This window comes from Oryzias latipes, chromosome 8, assembly GCF_053564925.1.
Source record: "Oryzias latipes strain Hd-rR chromosome 8, Olatipes_Hd-rR_3.1".
Taxonomy (NCBI): domain Eukaryota; kingdom Metazoa; phylum Chordata; class Actinopteri; order Beloniformes; family Adrianichthyidae; genus Oryzias; species Oryzias latipes.
Window position 1 is genome coordinate 4,470,965 of NC_136244.1, and position 19,636 is coordinate 4,490,600.

The following is a 19,636-nucleotide window of genomic DNA, read 5'->3' on the forward strand; positions in this document are numbered from 1 at the left end:
GCCGTGTGTCGGCCTCCTCAGGGGAGAGTTGGGGAAAGTGTCGGGGGCTTTTCTGCCCAGAACCGGACAGCTCCGGTCGGACATTTCTGTGAGTTGATCATGAGGGACATGCAGACAGAGCTGGGTGAAGTTTTCAGGAGGTAAGACATAGAGGCTAGAAAAATAACATGGAATGAAGAAATCCAGTGTGTACTTTGTGGCAAATAATGTGCTAGACTTGAGGTTAACCAACAAACTCCCTATTTGTGCATTCTTTTTTTTATCAACAAAGGGTTTATTTGTAAAACTCTTAACTTTTACCTGAAAACTTAGCATTTACTAATACAAAAAACTGTATTGAATAATCAATTGGAGCAAATTATTTGGTAAAAATGTGAAACTCTCATTTAGTTAAGTTTTTAATAGGATTACAGTGAGTTTTAAAGTACTTTACAGCTGCAAATGTCACATATTGCAGTTAGTATATATTCTGTTTGGTAAAAATTACTTAAAAATAATATTTTAATCTGTGTTCTTAAGCAAAATTAACTTCCATTTGTTCTTGCAGAATGTTGTAAATCTACACACAGCTTAAAAGTACTTCTTTTTCTTGTTGTTTATCCCTAAGTCCACACTGAACCATGTTTTCCCTGTCTGAGCTGGCCCCTCCAAACCAGCATGAGAGCAGGTGTAAACTGCTGAAGCCCTGGTGGGAGGTCTTCATGGACTACCTGGTGGTGCTGATGTTGATGACGTCTGTCCTGGCCTGTACTGAGCAGCTGTCCAGGGACAGAATCGTGTGCATTCCTGTGGATCCGCTGAGCCCTCCTTGCATGAGTAATCACAGCATGGCACAGAACAGTGATGTGAAGCCCAGTCCTGCTCCTAAATCAACAAATCCACAGAACCCAGGTCCAAACTTCTATTCTGCACCACGAGGGCGACGCACACATCTTGTGCACCAGCAATACATTTACATAAGTCAGGTGTGTAAATTGTCTTTGCAATTCAGCAAATAGCTTCAAACAAACCTGTAAAGCCTTGATGTGGAGGGATTTCTGATTTTTCTCACTTAACTTTAACTCGTGACCCTTGTGCTATCCTATGGGGTCCAGATGACCATTGAGGTGTTCTCCCTACCATGACAAAGGTGGATAAAGGTTGAGAGGATTTCATGTAATCCATGGACACCAGTGAAGATCACAAATCATTGAAGAAAAAAGGTTCAGCGCACTGTCTTGTGGGGTCTAGATGACCCAACTCCCAATGTTAAAGTACCTAGGATAGCAAAATAAAGCAGCAATTAATCCATAATTTTCTATTTCTAACCAAATTGTTGTCAGTGAAGGTTCTCATTATTAAATGCAGCTTCTTGGATGAATGCTGAAATGTTTTTAGAAAGAAGATGTCAAAAAGATAACACAACTGTTTGACTTTACACTTCATTCATGCTGCTTTGGGCTCGACCTAGTCCCTATTTTTTTATGCACATGACCTTGCAGTTTGTTAACAACAGAAATCACATAAGCATCTTAGGATTCATGCTTTTTAATGTCAGTTTTTTTTTCATGTTATGTGTTCATGTGTGTTTTTGTCAGGCCACCAGATTTCAAGTATATAAATATTCTACTTTTTTCCGTTTACTTCATTCATTCTCAGCCTTTTTTTAAAGTCCGTGGTCTCCTGTTTGCTACAGCCAAATCCTCATTCCTCTTACTCTCATCAACTTAATTTATAAAATGCCAGGACAACATCTAACGCTAATTATAGTCTGAAATTTATTTTTTATAAATGAAAATGATAAGCCTGTTATAGTAACTTGAGCATGAGACCGCTGGTCTCTGCAGCAAAATAATCACAAAAAACGCTCTACAACAGGGTCAAAGTCCCATTCTGATCACCCTGTGGTTTATTATTAAAGCTTTACCAGTGGTGGTTAGTAATTATTATGCTATTTTTTTGCCAAAATAAAAAAACGTATTTAGTTTTCTAGGACATCAGCAACCCCTCTCCCTTCCTCCTCCTGTTGCTGAAATCCCTGAGCAGGGAGAGAGATTTCCAAAAAACAACAGAAATGCTAACCTAGTACATTGTTTTGCTGCTTTTGGGAAAACCGTTCCCCTTTGTCAATCTTGCAAGCATGTTTACATAAAAGCATGGGCACAAAAAGAGAAGGAAAAAAGCGGTTTTGATTGCAGAGATGTTTCTTTGTTCAGACAGATATGTATTCAGAGAGATATGTGGAGAGCACACCTTTGTGAAAACACAGAAAAAAGTGCATTAAAGCCCTGATTTGAAAGTCTTATAGCAGAGAAACTCTTTTTTTTCTTACTGGAACTATTTAGGGGGAAAAAAAGTCATTTTAGGTCTTTTAGACTATTTTAGTCTGTGTGCCTAAATGGAAGTGTATTATATTAATTTATTTAGCTATTGTTTTAAAGAAAGGGTTTTCCTATGTTCAGTGGACACGGCACACATCCCCCTTTGTGGTTCACCTTCAATTATTAACCTGACTTGGTAGACGCAAGCTTGTGATTGGACGTCTTTTTGTTCGCATCACAAGTACTCAAAAAGGTTAGAACAGCTAAACAACTCAACTTTACTCCATGGCTACGTCCAAATATCCTTCACTACTCACTACAGAGGACACAAAACAGTGTGTTTGCCACTTTATAGTCCTGTCCGATTCTACAATTTCAAAATTAAGGGCTGTAGAAATTTACCAAAAGTCTTTGCAAAAAACAGTTTGTATCGATGCTCACTCGAGTGGCGATTATAACCACAATGCATTGCATACAAACACTTTTTGTGAAAAAAATTATATTTAAATGCATTTGTGTTAATAAAACGTGAATATTGTCTTCTTAGAACAGTCTTCATAAAATGCAGATGTTGATTAGATTTTAACTTCATGAAATCAGTGACGTCACGATTCCCGTATAATAAAACAATAAAAAGTAGTGAGCATGTGTCAGAATTGCTCACTCAGATTCCTGGACTCTCAATAGTCTCGTACTATATAGTGTTTTAGTAGTTAGGGATTAGGGTGGGAATTCGGCCACACCACACACTGACCTGCCAAAACACGCAATTAAAGCCGTATTATTTTCCATAAAACACTCCTCTCCCTACAAAACAACAACAAGTGTTGTACTTGTGTTTGTTTCAAGGAAAGTGTCCACCCTCAATACATCCCATCCTGGAGGACAAACACCCCCTCCACACAGACACAGGCACCTCTCTCACATATCATACACACACACTCTCTCTATCTCACTCTTTTCTCTACCTCTCTCTGACACACACAACTACTCAGTGACGTGCAGTGATGTTGATGGCTGGTGATTGTAACAACTGAATATTTCACCATTCATCCATCAGCATGTAACCCTTGTGCTATCCTAGGCACTTTAACATTGGGAGTTGGGTCATCTAGACCCACTAGACAGTGCGCTGAACCTTTTTTCTTCAATGATTTGTGATCTTCACTGGTGTCCATGGATTACATGAAATCTTTCCACCTTTATCCACCTTTGTCATGGTAGGGAGAACACGTCAATATAAGGGTGGGGTCATCTAAGATAGCACAAGGGTTAACTGGTAATTCTTTGAATCTCAACATTCCTCTTTCAATGATCAACAAATACAGCATCATTCTGGTGTCTAAGTATTAACACATTTAATATATTACATTTCAGTTGGGTGCAACTTAAAATAATTTTTACCTTCATTAGAAAATCTTGCTTTTATAATTTTTGTTTTATTTAAAATTTAATGACTAACCTTTTGCACAAAATACTTATGATTGATGAAATATTAACACATTTCAATGACTCTGCTTAATCATCAACGTGGCAGGAAAACAAGCGATACACAGCCGACTAACTGGCTGCGTTATTTACCTATTCGCACCCCTCCTGATCAAACTTGGAACCCGTGCACTTGAACACAGATTGGTTTCACTTCTGCTAACAGCCCCCTGGCTCATGGTTTAACACCCAAGATTTCCCACTTCCCATGAGCCTTAGGGGCTGAAAGCGGGGCTTACCCCCGGGCCAGTTGTATCCTCTCTGAGCAGTTCCTTTACGTGAGTGTCGGTCAGAACGGACCGATGCCTTGATTTCACGTGTTTCAAGGTAATAAACAGGGACTGGCAGACATTGAGGAGAACGTCGACAGCAGCTTGAGAGCAGCTCTTTTACACACGGGTATTTCTCTGTTCTCCAAAACGTGACAGGGCCTTCTTTCAAGAGATTTCAGTTCAATCATCTCTGGTTCGCTCGCTGCCTCATCGGTGACAAGCGGGGGTCTCAGGCAGTCAGTCTGCATTAGAGGATCACGTATATGTCGGGAGCAGCATCAAACACACACACTGCGGAATTACTTTTTTTATTATTTAGTTTTAATACCCTCTGATGGATTTGAGTGTGGTTTAAGAGGGAAAAACTATGAAATGAAGTACAGTATATGGAAAATATAATGAGACGCAAAGGGCCGCACGCTCATTGGCCAAGAGCCGCATGCGGCTCGAGAGCCGCGTGTTCGCCACCCCTGCTTTAGTAACTTGGTGAACTCCTACACCAATGTAGTACCTTAAAAGTTAGGACCATAACTATAAACTATAAACAGAGAAAAAGAGAAATTCAAGCTCCTGAAGGTTTTGTGGATGGCTCCTAAAAGAGCCTTTGTGGGTCTTTGGAGTTCAGAAAACATCATTCTGAAGCTGCTATGGATCTGCTCCCTCTGCAGGAAAGTGGATCATGAAGGAGTTTTTCAGCCGAGGAGCCTCTCTGGAAGAGATGATGGCAGCAAACTGTTTCAGGCCGTGCAGCGGCTCAACTTTAGTTAACACAGCCTCGGTCACTGCAGGTTCCTGTGGTGCTGAGGGCCTGATGAAGCTGCTTTACCTTCACAGTCCGCTCTGCAACTTTGTGGACTTCAATCAGGCGTTGATAGTGACGCCACTGTGCAGAGAATATCCAGAAGGCATTCTTCACAGCCAGCTGGGTTGGGGAGAGGTTGTAGTTAAAGATGCACTTCTCTCTGGGGAGGAGGAGCCTAAGGAATGACTGCATCAGATCATTCCCTACCGCAAAGTAACGGGGAAGGCGTCCTCCGTGGAATTCACCGGAGATTGGAGACTCATTTGGAAATAGATGATTGAGTGATCCACTGTGGAGCACCTGACCAAAGTTGGCCACGGTCCCACCGTCACTCGTCCTGCTCCCCAGTATCAGTCACATGGAATCGACTGGTGATGTCCACAACCACAAGTACACCTTTAGGACAATTTCTCTTGTAGTTGTGGAGCTGGGATCCTGAGTGGGGGGCCTTCAGGACAGAAATAACTCATCTGGCTCCAGGGTGGGGGCCAACAAAGCTTTGTTGGGGGGTAGATTAAAAAGGTTTTTGCTTGAATCGCTCTTAGTCTGGCCCGTCTCCCATGAACTGTTTGAGGTGGAACACCACCCGGCTAACAGCTCCTGGGATCATTCGGGCACGCAAACCCCTCCACCACGATAAGGTGGCGATTCAGGGAGGGGGTTATCAGTCACTAGCCAATCACTAACAATTACTGTGGGGAAACCGAAGAACTCGGAGGAAACCCACAAGACTGCCAGGCTTTCATTTGATAATCTATTCATTTTGGTGACTGATGTTTTTTTCAATTAAGATAATTATAAAAATTCTTAGTATTTCATTTTTTTAGTAAGGGGGGGGGGGGGGGGGGGTTGGATGTGGGAAATTTGAACTGTACCTCTTTGATTAATGAACCTTCACAGCAACATTAACAAGCTGGAAGTTCAATGGGGATTTTTTGGTCTACACCTGTTTGAAGGTCACCAATCGATCAATAATAAATTTGGATAAGTGGGGGGGAACCGAAGTGCTCGGAGAAAACCCACGCAGACACGGATCCGTCAGCGAACCATGTTACCAACAGACCAACGTGCTGCCCCTGTTTTTTCAAGCCAATGTTGGTGACAGATTTCCACCCAGAGTGTAGATCAGGCGTCTGCAACCCTGTTCCTCGTGAGCTACTGCCCTGCTTGTTATGCAGCTAACCTGCTTCAGGAAGTCCTGATTAGCTGGATCCAGTGAGCCCAGTTTCTGATGGACTGAACACGCCTGATCCAGGTGAGCAGTAATCACTGAAGCAGGGTTAGCTACAAAACAAGCAGGGCAGCAGCTCACGAGGAACAGAGCTGAAGACCACGGATGAATTTTGGGTTTGGAGGTACAGACCTGGCAGTGGACGGCCGAATTGGTAGAAGAGCTTCAGAGGATTTTAGACTCAGAAAGTCTGCTCTTCATTTGGGGGGGGGTCGGGGGCTTACATTAATAAGGGGGACCTGGCTGCAGACAAGATGGCGCCATTTTTTACCTCTAACAAGACATCACTGAAGCAGAAATCGTAGCACCTTTGTTTGTTAAAACGTTTTTAAAAAGGCGCTACTACTCTGACAATCTGGTGAATTTCCACTTGAGGCTAATGACGTTTGGACGCCATCTTGTCTGCAGCTTTACTTTTAGAACTGATGGCTTGGAGGTGAGGACTGCTTTAGGTGGAGGCAGTTAATTCAAGCTGCTTAAAGCAACTAAAACCAAATTAATTAAAAAAAAAAAAAAAATTAAACAAATAAATGAAACAAAATAAAATAAAACTAAAAAAGTCAGCTAAAAGGTCTTGTAAATAAAAACATCTTAAGTTGAGTTTAAAACACTCGACTAAGTGGAGTGAGTGACCCTAACCCGTTACATTAGATTACATTATATTACATTAGAACACGAAGAAAAGACCAAAACAGGGCAGTGGTCTGGTTTAAGTCTTCAAACCAAACAGTCTACGGAAAAACATTAAGAAGGAGGACCTCTTCACAGGTTTTTCTTTCTGCTCTTTGTCTTTTTCTGCTTTTTTCTTATTTTTCTCTTTTTTCTTAATCTTCTTGGTATTTTTCTGCAGGACGTTTTGCAGATCTTTGTCCAATTCTTCAATTTTTGTCACAATTTGAGCTTCTGTGTCCTTCATTGTTTCCTCCGTTTCTTCAATCACCCGTTCATTTCTTTCTTTGTTTTTTTTTCCCTTTTTCTTTCTCTTTTCCTGATTTTTCCCTTTCTTAGGTTTCTTTGGAACATCCTGCTGGAGTGTTTGCAGACAATTTTCCAATTCTTTCATTTTGGTCATGAATTGAGCTTCTCTTTCATCCAACATTTCCTCAGTTTTTTCTAAAACCAGCTCATTTTTTTCTACATCTTCTTCTTCCTTTTGTTCATTCACCTCCATCTCTTCATTTTCCACCATCTCTTCATTTTCCTCTTTCTCTTTATTTTCCTCCATCTCTTCCTCTTCCTCTATCCATTCCTCTTCTATTATCACATCATAGTCCTCCAGGTTCAAACATTGGTTTCTGTCTGTGGTGTTTCCTTCTAAACTTTTGACTTTGTCCTTCAGTTCATCCACGTGATCCTCCAGGTAAAAGAGGCTTTCTTTGAGCAGCTCTGTGGTTTTAATTTCTTCAAACAGCTGGTCTCTTAATTCTATCCTCTCTTTATCAGTCTGATTGATCTGATGGATCATTTCAGGAAAGTCATTTTGTTGTAGTGAAGCTTTCTGGAGATTCTCCTTCAGCTGCTCCTTTGCTTTTCTAAGCTCCTGGACTTCCAGAATCATTTTAATGTTCCCCTCTCTAAAGCTTTGCGTCACAAACTGAGAAGCTTCTAGAGTTTTTCTGAGCTCCTCCACCTCTGCAGGCAGCGTGTTGGTTAAAGGAGCCACCTCATGCTGGGGAGCTGCTTGCAGTTGTGTTTTCAGCTGATTGTTCTCCTTTTGGAGGTTTTCCACTTTCAGAACCAGCGTAGAGTTCTCATCTCTAACCATTTCTGTCACTCCCTGGCTTTCAGTCACTACTTTCTCCATCTCTTCCAAATCCACATTTTGGTTTTGGTCTCTGAGAATCTGAACTTGTTCTCGCATCTTTTGCAGTTTTTCTTTCAGTGCGTTGAAAGATGTCTCGTTGCAAGAAAAAGCTGTGCGTTTTTGGTTTAAATCTTCGTTTTGACTACGAAGTTCTTGGTTCTGTTTCTGCAGGTTGTTGTTCTTTTCCTGCAGCAGCTGGTTTTCTAATCTGCAGGCTTCATTTTTCTTCTGCATTGTTTCAGCTTCCACAGCTTTCTGTTGGATCTGCCGATGTTTCTCTTCCTCTTCCCGTCTGATCTGTTTTCTGAGCTCAGAGATGAGGGAGTCCGGATCAGAGAAATTCTGCTTTACATGTGGATTAAACCCGACTGGATAGGGATTGTCATATCCGTGATCGTAATGCCGGGGATATCCAACACCATGGTGGTTCTTCCTAGGCTTCTGGCCATGAAAGTTCTTTTTGTTTCTGTTGTTATAAGCCATTTTATCAGAGATGTGCGAAATATTCAGTGTTCTTTGTGAAAGATCGTAAATATTTGCAGGTTTGATCTTGAAAAAAGGCTTTAACGTTGGGAAAGAGCGTTTCAGTACTTTGCTAGACGTAGCTTGAAGTCACTGAAAAATGGATTTTGGATGTTCAGTGAGGGTATATGCAGGCTCTGCATGCAATAAAACTGATGTCATTGATGTCATGTTATTTGATAGCCATGACATCGATGTGATGTCATAGCCATCACATCGATGTTATGGCTATCAAATAACGTCATGTGATGGCCATGACATCAGATCATGTGATGATGTTATGACATCACATTGATGCCGTGGCTTTTGATCAACAGATGACATCATTGTAAAAGGCAACAAAGTACTTTATTTTTATAAAATGTTATTTTTTTATTAGAATATTCTGTTGATCAAAGGCCATGACATCAATGAGATGATTTTATGATAAAGTGATGGAGGAAAATGACGGGATTGAGAAGTTTGAGAGAAATGTGTTCAAGTTAAGGGATTTTAGTAAATGGAACAAAAAGGTGTTTCATAAATTCACCATGATTGATAAATTCTACATAACTAAAAAAATCAACACAATATTGTTTTTGAATTCAACATAATCAATAACAATTTAACACAATATTGAGGAAATTCAACATAACGTTTAATAAATTCTACGTAATGTTAAATTGATTCAACATAAATATAGTAAATTGTAGGTAATAATGTTAAGTAAATTCAAAATAAAGATGAATAAATTTAACGCAATAATGTTAAGTTAATTACATAATTAATTAATTTAATGCAAAAATGTTGATTACATTTGTAAATGTACCATAACTGTGTAATGAAGCACTTATTCAAGATATTCTGTTGAATTTTAGTCATCCAGTCTTTCTCAAATTAAGCAACATAGTTTTGTGGGACTTGTTGACGATACTTTTTTATTTAAATCTAATGTTTCATTTCTCTGAGTAGATCTCTATATGAAGACATCAGTCAGGACGCTATTGGTGGACATCTAATAGAGTAACAAATAGAGTTGTAGCGATGTCCTGTATCTACAGTAGATGTATTTCTAATAGACATCCTATACCTAGTGAGTTCTTACTCTTGCGGGTTGTATACGTGTTAGCTCTGACCCTTCACCTACAGCATGCCTGTAGAAAGAAATGTCACACTTCTTTCATTAAGTGAGCCCGTAGGGTAAAAATGTTCATGCACATTTTGTGGATGAACATGAACATGCACTGAATAGTCTATGATTTTAAAAATCCTTGTGGGCCATCTGCATTAGTCCATTTTTATTTATTTTTAAGTTTATGTTTTTTATTCAAAAACGAGGTCCTGAAATGTTTCAGCGCGGATTTCAGTCAAAGTCTCCAGGCTGCAACTGAGCTTTTGTTACCATGGTGACAAATGATGCTCAGATTGATTTGTACTTTTCTGGTAAAAACAAGAATGTAAACTTGCTATTAAAGGAAGAGATCAGGAGTAAAAAGGTTGTTTTCGATGTTGCTGCTCTTTTGCTGCAAACATATGGCTTGCCAAGTTTTATTTTTCTTCAGGGAAAAATGTGGCTAACAAAATAGCTTAAATAGGCAAAATTGTATTTTCGCTCCAGTTTTCTTCTGTCACTATTTTGCATTTTGGACAACCACTGAGCTTTTCTCCTCCCAGAAATGAATTAAACCTTTTGAGAACATCAATAATGTGTCAAATTCTGCATTGAAGCTTATCCAAAAACACATAAACATCGTCTGATGCTAAACTTGGACTCAAATCCACAGCCTGGATAAAAACCGAGCGGCTGCTTTCATTCAGATCCCTCCTTCTAACAGACACCTGTGTGTTTTGAACATCATGATAAGAAAACAGTCAGAACCACATCTCTGACCGTATCTGTTCTGAACCCATAACCTGCTGAACCCCTCATTTCCTCTTCCTAGTGATTAGCGATGAAGATCTTTGTGTTCTGTGAACAGAGTTTCTTCAGAAGATTGTTTTCTTCAGAACCTCTGACTGCCGCTTTTGAGATGTCTTTGGTTCCGGCGTGGTTTTGACAGCTGTTAGTTCCAACAAGATGTTTGGAGATGTTCCTCTCAGTGAATGTGTCCACGCCAAAACAGTCAGTGGATGTTCAAATTCCCATTTTAATTGGTAAAGTTTCATGCCGTTATATTGGGGTTCCCTGCAACATCCACGGCTCTCCTTCACTCTCATTTCTTACCCTGCTTTATTAAGGTCATTTTTATTAAGGTCAAAGAGGCAGTGAACTCCCTCTTTGTGGTGGAGCAGGAGCTGTCTCCTCCTGGAAGCCTCTCTAGGGAGTTTTAGTGGAGTTTGTGTCCTCATGTGGGTTGCAGGGCAGGGTGGTGTCATTTACCTCTAGGTGAGAACTTTTGGTTCCAGCAATGAGGATCTTCTGAAGAAGTTTGTCGTCTGGAGAAAGGTGAGGCATTGTGCGCCTGGAGATACGTTCAGACCGTCGCTGACAGGTTTTTATAAAATCTGAACCAAAGTCCAAGACGTGAAGCCACGGTCACAGCAAATGCATGTTCTTGAAGGCAGGTTTAGCCTATGCTGCTCACACTGCACAAGCGGGGGGGGGGGGGGGGGCTTCTTCTTCTTTTTTACTGTTTACTAGAGCATGTACCACACCTACAGTTGGAAGAGGCTTGAAGCGAAGGTGGTGCAAATCTGGGCTTTTTCTTTCACAGCTTTATTCCGACATATTGAAAAACTTAGGGTCACAGAATTCCAACCAAACACAAACATTTAGTTCAGATATAGGATGTGTTTTCATTTTGTTCCCTTTATTTTTTGAGCAGCATACATAAAAAGGCAAAGACAGTACCGACACAACTGGAAGGGAAACTAACAACGTTTGACAGACACCAATTATTTAGTTCCTGATAAATTTTATACTACTACCAACATAACCTTCTTTGTATCTGTGGTTTTAACTGATTCTGCTATTACTATTGATTATATATTGATTTTTATATACTTATTTGCAAAATTTACATCCTTCGTCATAGCAGATTTAGAGCCTGTTGCTCTGATGTAATACATCCACTTTATTTCCCTTTCGGGGTCACGCGGTTAGTGGAGCCTTTCCTGAATACTGTTAAATGAAGGTTGGTTCACCCTGAACAAGTCATGTACTCTAATATAATTTTGTAATTTAAAACTAAAATAGAGGGAAAAGTGAAAACTTCCCTTTCAACGCTTGTGGGATTTTGCTTGAACTTCATGTATTGGTAGCCAAACAAAATACATTTACTTCTGCAGAATAAGTTGTAATTCTTGCTTTTTTAAGTTAAATTTGCAGTGAAAATTGTGATATTGAAGATGTTACATATTTAGGGGCTTCATTTGTCTTTTTTTCTTGCTTCTCTGGTCAGGTGTGCTACCACGAAGCCCTGCCGTTTTGCTCTCGCTTCTTCCCCTACATTGCCTTGCTGCAGTCCCTGGTCCTGGTGGCCAGCGGCTCTTTCTGGCTCCACTTTCCCGACACCTCCTCCCGCATCGAACAGTTCCTCTCCATTTTGGCAAAATGCTGCGAGTCCCCCTGGACGTCTCAGGCTCTGTCTCATGCTGCCCGTCAGGAGAACATTCAGGAGCTGGAGAAGGCGGAACGACAGCCCTTCCTGTCTGCAGCTTCCTCCTGGGTGACTCGGACTCGACGCTCAAGCACAGACTCGGGCTCAGTGAGTCCGCTTTTGAAGAGGTCAGAGGTTGCACCTTCACCTGCCTCTCCGTCACCGTGCCCATCACTGCTCTCCTCCAACTCCAGCGTTTCCTCTTTGTCTGTTGGCTCTGGTGTGCACTGTCCTTCCTCCAAGGCGGGGCCTGACAGTCCAAGGGAAGTGATGAGTCTGGATAAAAGCGACGGGGAACAGGCCAGGGCGCTGTTCGAAAGAGTCTGCAAGTTTAGGTCTCACTGTGAAAGCTCAGCTGTCATTTATAAGGTAAGAAAATGTCTGTCTCTCCTTTTATTTGAGCATTTCTTATGTTCAGAGTCATCGTTTCATGTATTTACAGGTTTATGTGGCTCAGACGACCTTCAAGCTGTTTCTGGTTTTGCTGATCCTGAGCTACACCATCCCGCTCCTCAACTCGCTGTCTTTCAACCACGTCTGCCGCCCCGAGGAGTGGGAGCTGGTGGGATACGCCACCTTCGAATGTGTCCATGTGTTGTCATCGCTCCTTCACAAGCTTCTGGTGGCCTACTTGATCCTGCTGGGACTCTACACTCTGCTTAACTTACACACTCTCAGATGGATTTTTCACAGGTGGATACAGTTTATCTACATCTCTGAAGTTTTTCAGCATTTCCTATTCACTTTTACTGGCCCTATTTTGTTTTTTTTGATGCACTATAAACTTGCTGCGCTGGTATTGTTAGGTTGGGGGTGTGAGGTGCTGTGAGCTAGCAGGAGAGCATGTAAACAGAGATCTCTCAGTAATGGGAAGGGGGGTGCGGTTTCTCTGTGCCAACACAACTCAGAGGTGAATTTCTGAACTCCTGCGGCTCTGCAGAAACTATTTAAACGACAGGTATTTTTAATTTGCGTAAAAACGGCCCATTCACTAAGAAAAGAACACTGAGAATGTCTTCAAAATAGATCAGAAGATAATCAGAGTGGGTCTTTAAGAATCTCACTTTCAACACTTGTTTTTTTTCTCTTATATTGTCCACTTTGTAAACATTGCTCCTTCTCTTAGCTGCCTTCGCCACTATTCCTTCCAATCTGTGAAGGACTTGTGGTCCCTGAGAGATGTTCCTGACCTGACAAACGACCTGGCCTTCCTGCTGCACATGTTAGACCAGTACGATCCTGTGCTGGCCCAGCGGTTCTCCGTGTTTCTGTCGCCTGTCAGCGAGAGCAGGCTGCTGGAGGAAAGCTTGGAGAGGCGCTGGGGAGAAGACAAGCTGCAGGCCATGACCAGCGTGGACGCAGACGGCTTCAGCAGGCTGCAGCTGGTGGCTTTGCCTCGTCTTCCTTCTGCTCTCTACACGTTCAACCGGCTTCAGATCCTCAGACTGGAGTTTATTGCAGATGCCAGGTTCACTGCACAGGTGGCTAACATGAGTTCACTCAGGTCAGTTTAAAATATCACACGTGCATTTCAGCGCTCACATGCTTCTTATACTTATTGTGGATTTGATTGCACTGTTGGAACAACAGGGAGCTTCACCTTTACCACTCCAGAGTAGCTGTGGATCCCAGCGCACTAGTGTTTCTCCAGGAGCGTCTGGAGGTCATCCACATCACCTTCTCTCAGGCTTCAGAGATTCCCAGCTGGGTCCTCTCCCTCCACAGCCTGCATGAGCTCCACCTCTCTGGCCGTTTGAGCAGCGAGTGCAGCGTGGGCCGAAGCTGGGCTCTGGGGAGCTTGCGTCATTTACACCACCTCCGTGTTTTGGGTATTCGAGGTTTGCTGCAGAAGATCCCAGGGGAGCTGTGTGAGGTGGCAAGCAGCTTAGCAAGACTGGAAATCTATAACGAAGGCACAAGACTGCTGGTGCTTACAGGCCTGAAGCGGATGGTGGGCCTGACCGAGCTGAAGCTGCAGGACTGCCAGCTGGAGCGTTTGCCCTCTGCCGTTCTGTCTCTGACCCACCTGCGACTCTTAGACCTGCAGCACAACAACCTGAGCTCTCTGGAGGAGCTGCTCTGCCTGGCTCAGTTGCGCCAGCTTTCTTGTCTGAAGCTCGCCTACAATAATGTTGTGGTGCTACCAGCCAGTGTTGGGGTCCTTCGAGGGTTGGAGCTCCTGGATTTGTCCAACAATCAGCTCCGGAGCCTCCCACCAGCACTCTTTACACTCCACCGCCTTCGTAGGCTCCTGCTGGCTGGAAACCTACTCGACCAGCTTCCAGCGGAGGTAAAGGGCCTGCATCTGCTTTCAGAGCTGGACCTGAGTGGAAACAGGCTGGAGAGCCTGCCCTCTGACCTCTGCCGTGGCTGTTTGGGGCTGCGAATCCTAAACGTCGCTCACAATTCCCTAGCCTCTTTGCCGAACGGGATCGGAGCTCTGAGTCAGCTCTGCAGGCTGGATCTGCGCTGCAATAATCTGGAGGAGCTTCCTGCCGAGTTGGGCTGCTGTCTGGGACTCCATGGAGGAGGACTTCTGGTGGAGGACTGGCTCTTCATCTCCTTGAATCCACAGATCAGGGACCTGCTGAGTCATTCAGACTCAACCAGCGCTGATTATTCAGAGGACGACTCCCAGGTAGAGTCTGACAGCTTTCCATGCTTCCCTCCTTCCCAGTGGAGCTTTTCTTCAGCTCTAGAATCAGACGTCTAATGAAGAGAAAAATTCTGCTTTGACTAATTCTAAATGATTTAAATGACTTTTTTTTCTTTTTTTATTGTTATTTTTATCAGTTTGTGAATTTATGGCAATTTTTCTGTCTTCCACAATGAAATGTAATAAGAAAAAAGCTAAGCTTTGCTTTAAAATTTTCATATAAAAGCACAATAAATGGTTGAAGGCTTAGAGTTTTAAGCACCTGGAACTGCCAAACTGAAATGGAGAGAACATTTTATAAAATATTATCTAGAATTATATTTTCTGAACTAGGAGAAAACACTAAAACTAATTTGAGTTGTCACTTTTATTGATTCTATATAACATAAATTAACTCTGTTGCTGCAGAACATTATACATTAGTTTAGGATTATTTATTTCTTGTCTTGTTCTGAACCTTAATTTATGACCTCGTATTATTAAGGTCCAAGACACCAAAAAAAAGGCTGTTTGTCAAAAATAAAAAAAGACTATTTTTAATTCAATTAATCTGACCATGCCAATTGAATTCTTTTTCAAGTTAATAAACCAAGTTACTAAGTAACTTTTCACATTTCAAGTAATCTGTTTTTTGTGCTCTGCCCTTTAGTGTAACCCTTGTGCTATCTTAGCTGACCCCACCCTTACATTGACGTGTTCTCCCTACCATGACAAAGGTGGTTAAAGGTGCAAAGATTTCATGTAATCCATGGACACCAGTGAAGATCACAAATCATTGAAGAAAAAAGGTTCAGCGCACTGTCTAGTGGGTCTAGATGACCCAACTCCCAATGTTAAGGTGCCTAGGATAGCACAAGGGTTACATAAATAAACTGTGAAATCTCAACTCTAGTTATGTCTGTATCCACTGCAAAATATTTCAAACTAATGAGTTTTTAAGTTTTGTTTTTCCTGTGCCTGCTGGTAATTACAATGAAAACAATGAGATGTTAATTGTACTTACAGAGTATGAATGGTTAATAAATAATCAATGCTCCAAAAAATGTATAAAGCTGTTTCAGATGCTTTGGTTAGACCACCAGAGAAGTTAACTTAAAAATTAACAAAGGCTGTCAAACCAGAAACACCATTTCAGAGTTACGATCCAGAGATTTGAACATTTTAGGGTTACAGATGAGCATCCACAAAGCATACATACATATCATATACATATCAATTCTATGGATGAAAATTTGGGTCATTATTCACATGATTAGCTAAAAGTTCATTTACAATAATGAAAAGAAACAGGGATACTAGGCATCTCTGACAAATTCCTCTTCTAATATTAAAATGTTTAGATGTTTCAAATGATACAGAGATAAAACTATTGATGTGTAAAATAAAGAAATCAAATGTAGGAATTTTTCACCAAAACAAAAAGAATTCAAGGCGTTTAAAATAAAAGCATGCCTAACTGTGACGAATGCCTTTTAAAAAAATAAAATAAGAATTATAACATCATCTTCAACTAACTGATTATAATCCAGTAAATCTAAAATCAGTCTAATATTTTGAATAGAGCAGTTTTTGGGGAATCCAAATTGTGTTTTACTAATTTCTTCTAAATCCTCCTTTAATCTGTTTCCAAACAAGAGTGAGGATTTTATGTATTCAACAATGCAATCAGTCGTATATTATTAATGTTTTTTTTTTGTCCTTGCCAGGTTTAGGAATGAGAGAGATAGGGCCCTTAACACCATTGTTGGTGTTAAGGTTTTATCAAGAAGGGTTTCTTCAATGGTTTTAAAGAAAAAAAAAATTAAATTTCCTTCCAGAAAAATGTATAAAAAGACAGCTTACAGCGCCAAGCACACAAATCTGTACAACTGCTCATGCTCTCACTCAGATTTTTCTGATGAAGAAAGTCAAGGAGATCAGTGGGAAATTTTTCTGCAAAATCCTCCATGGCATACATAACAGTCATCTCTGTTTTTAACCAAGACGGATCAAAAAGTTCCCAAAAGGTGTGTCAAACTGGGCAAGGCTGCATGTGACTTCCTGAAACTTATGTCCAATCAGAAGGTCTGAATTTTGTGACGTTGCCTAAGCCTGCTAGAAGGCCCTGCTGACACCAACTCAAAATCTGATTGCTTGAAAAAAATGAATGACCACATTGATTTTGCATTATGAAGCCTTCACAACTCTTGGTGAAGGCCCTTATCCTGCCTGGCAACAAAGGACGGCTGAAATGTGACTGGTTAAATGCTCCAAAATGAAAATACGTCTGTCTGAAAGCAGCATAACCATCATAAACACAATAAAAGGTAATGGACAGACCATTTGGAATGATTTAATGAGTATGCATGGACAAACTATAATTAACACACGATTCAGATACTTTTTAGGCCTTCAGAGAAGACCTTGAAGGCCCTGAGGCCCACCATTGAAAGAAGGGGAGAGCTAACACAGCCCTGAGGAATATTAGTACTAGAGAACTTGACTTCTTCAGCTTTCGGCTTCTCCCATCAGGGGTTGCCACAGCGAACAAGTCGCATGGTAAATTTGGCAATGTTTTACGCCGGATGCCTTTCCTGGCGCAACCTTCTCAAACCGGGCTTGGAACCGGCACAGAGGTAGAGAAGGGAACAGGGAGCAGCCCGGAGTCGAACCCTGGTTTCACGGACGGAAGGCGCCGCAAACCAGCACGAGCTAAACCGGCTCCCACGACTAGAGAACTTGACCTGGGATAAAATCTTAACTTTGACCTGCTGAGGCCTGTTTGTCAAAAAGGAGTACGGTAACTTTATACAAATGGATTGACCTTCATATCAGAAAGCGACTGAACCAAGAGATGAGGTTGTACTGCATTACAGGCCGAAGAGAAATCTACAAACAACACCCGGGCATAAGCTTTGGGATTCTCTAGAATTTTTGGGATAAGATGCACTAGACATGCAACTGCATCCTCAGTGCTACGGCCACACCTATAAACGTACTGAAGGAGATCTAACTGAGAGCATACATCTGTTTTGAGTAAGTTCACATTGAACTTTTCAAAACATTTCATGACCACAGATGTCGTGCTATTTGTTAGTTTAGAATTTACCTATTGAATTGTATGACTTTGTGTTCCTTATGATTTTATGTTTACTATACAATTACCGGTTGTAATATAGTAAATTAAATTGTTGTAATATTGGGCTATATAAATAAAATTGAATCGAATTAGATCTAATCTGGACATTTTATTTGCATTTGGTTTGATCCAGGAAAATTGAGAAACTCATTTTTTCCGCTCCAGTATATTAATCAAATGTATCTGAATCTATAAATTCCGACAAAGTAGGGTTCCATTGGTCGATTATGAAAATAAAAAAAATTAACTGTTGCCCTGTTAGCAATTTAGAGGAAGTGACGCAATATTTGCGCATGCGCAGACTTATACTGATCGGGTAGCGACGCCCACCTCACCTGCGGCGTCATAGGATGAAATCAAACATGGCCGACAGACGGCTGTGGTTATAAAAGTTAGCGACGGGCGATGAGAAAAGTCCCCAAAGCTTCCTATTTTTGATGAAACTGTTCTAACCTTCCGCGTTCTTGGAACGTCATTTTATACTATTTACATTTTTTGAAAACTGAACTGGATCTTCATCGTAAAATTGTGTCGTCGGGCATTTTAGCCCTCACTGTTAGCCTCGTTAGCACTAGCAGCTGAGCTAAGCGCTCCGTTTTTGTTCCGGAAAACAACGTTTTTAAGGCGGTGCAATTGACATTTATTTTGTTTTTTGGCACTTTTAGCCTTATTTGGGAGACGTGTCGTAAATTTTCGTGTTTTTCGGATTAGCAATTGATAGCTGCTAAGCTAGTTTTCAAGCAGTCCTCTTTTGTGTTTTTTCTGACTGCTTGTTCTTGGGGGGAGAAAAACAAAGAAGAAATGGACGTAAAGCGATCCCACGGCGCACGTCAGACGAGCAGCAGCAGCAGTGGAGAGTCGAGCTGCGACAGCCCCGGATCCCCGTCGAGGAGCCCCGCACAGTTCGGGAGCCAGGCGTCGGCCTCCAACGTGTTCGCCAACGACGGCAGCTTCATGGAGCTTTTCAAGAAGAAGATGGAGGAGGAGAAGAGGAAAAAAGAGGCGCAGCTCGCAGGTGCCGGAGATGCGGGGCCCAACGAGCAAGGACAGACTTCCCTGGAAAAGAAGCCCCCTCCTGTGACGACCTTTGTAAGGGGTTTGAGCAGTTGTAAGATGAGACGGCGTTAGTGCATCTCAGCCAGACTGAAGCAGCTCACAGATTAGACAGTTAATGACCTCCAGTTTGCATTTCATCCCCCAGATACGAGCCTTAATTTGCCATTGATCGTTTTGTTTTAAACTCCTTAAGGATTCATGTTTTCATTCTTAGCTGAGTAGAGAGGTTAGGGATGCTCCTCAGCAGTGATGAGTTCACCGGAGCTGCAGCAGGAGGCTGCATGCAGCCCCTCTGCTCTGGTGTAGTTTCCTACATTGGCAGTCCACCTGCAAGATCTCCTGTAACGGTTTCAGTCTTCTATCCCCTAACCCAGGTGGGGAAGCGCAGAGGCGGCGTGTTCCTCAAGACCGGCATGGTTGCAAAGAAGCAGAAACAGGACTCAGACGTAAGTAGAGTCGTTGATCCCATTTGTGCCCCTTGAACAGCTGACCATCTCCACCTTCGTCCTTTTCAGGCTGTCGGAGGCAAGAGCGATGCCTGGTCAAAGTACATGGCTGAAGTGAAAAAGTACAAAGACCACCAGTGTTGTGACGACGATAAAACCCGGCCTCTCGTCAAATAGGACTCCAACAGATGAAGCTCCTTTTGAAGACGCTCACCGAGAGCCTTCATGAACTGTAAAGAGACATTTTCCCTCTTTTTGTATTGTTTGTCTGTTTTTGGGCTGTCATGTTGGTTTCAGAGACTCTGCTTTGAATAATTAAAATTAAAACGTCACAAGACTGATTCATTGCATCAATGTCTCGAA

General features: G+C 41.8%; 2 protein-coding genes across 4 annotated transcripts; both read left to right on the forward strand.

Moving 5' to 3' along the window:
• Window positions 1–15,696, forward strand: si:ch211-106h11.1 (volume-regulated anion channel subunit LRRC8D). Of its 3 annotated transcripts, none has more exons than XM_011478585.4 (7): window positions 1–140; window positions 608–965; window positions 11,800–12,125; window positions 12,192–12,366; window positions 12,440–12,690; window positions 13,124–13,501; window positions 13,588–15,696. In XM_011478585.4, exons 2-7 carry the CDS (start codon window positions 621–623, stop codon window positions 14,708–14,710), a joined length of 2,598 nt encoding a protein of 865 aa, XP_011476887.1. In that variant the 5' UTR covers window positions 1–140; window positions 608–620; the 3' UTR covers window positions 14,711–15,696. The 3 variants fall into 3 exon arrangements, with proteins under 3 accessions (XP_011476887.1, XP_004072021.1, XP_078806951.1); XM_078950825.1 differs by having other exon boundaries at window positions 79–140; window positions 12,241–12,366; XM_004071973.5 differs by having other exon boundaries at window positions 11,800–12,366.
• Window positions 15,697–18,064: 2,368 nt separating this feature from the next.
• On the forward strand, window positions 18,065–19,614 carry trir (telomerase RNA component interacting RNase). The gene is made up of 3 exons (XM_004071839.5): window positions 18,065–18,860; window positions 19,202–19,273; window positions 19,343–19,614. Exons 1-3 carry the CDS (start codon window positions 18,573–18,575, stop codon window positions 19,448–19,450), a joined length of 468 nt encoding a protein of 155 aa, XP_004071887.1. The 5' UTR covers window positions 18,065–18,572; the 3' UTR covers window positions 19,451–19,614.
• The last annotated feature ends 22 nt before the right edge of the window (window positions 19,615–19,636 follow it).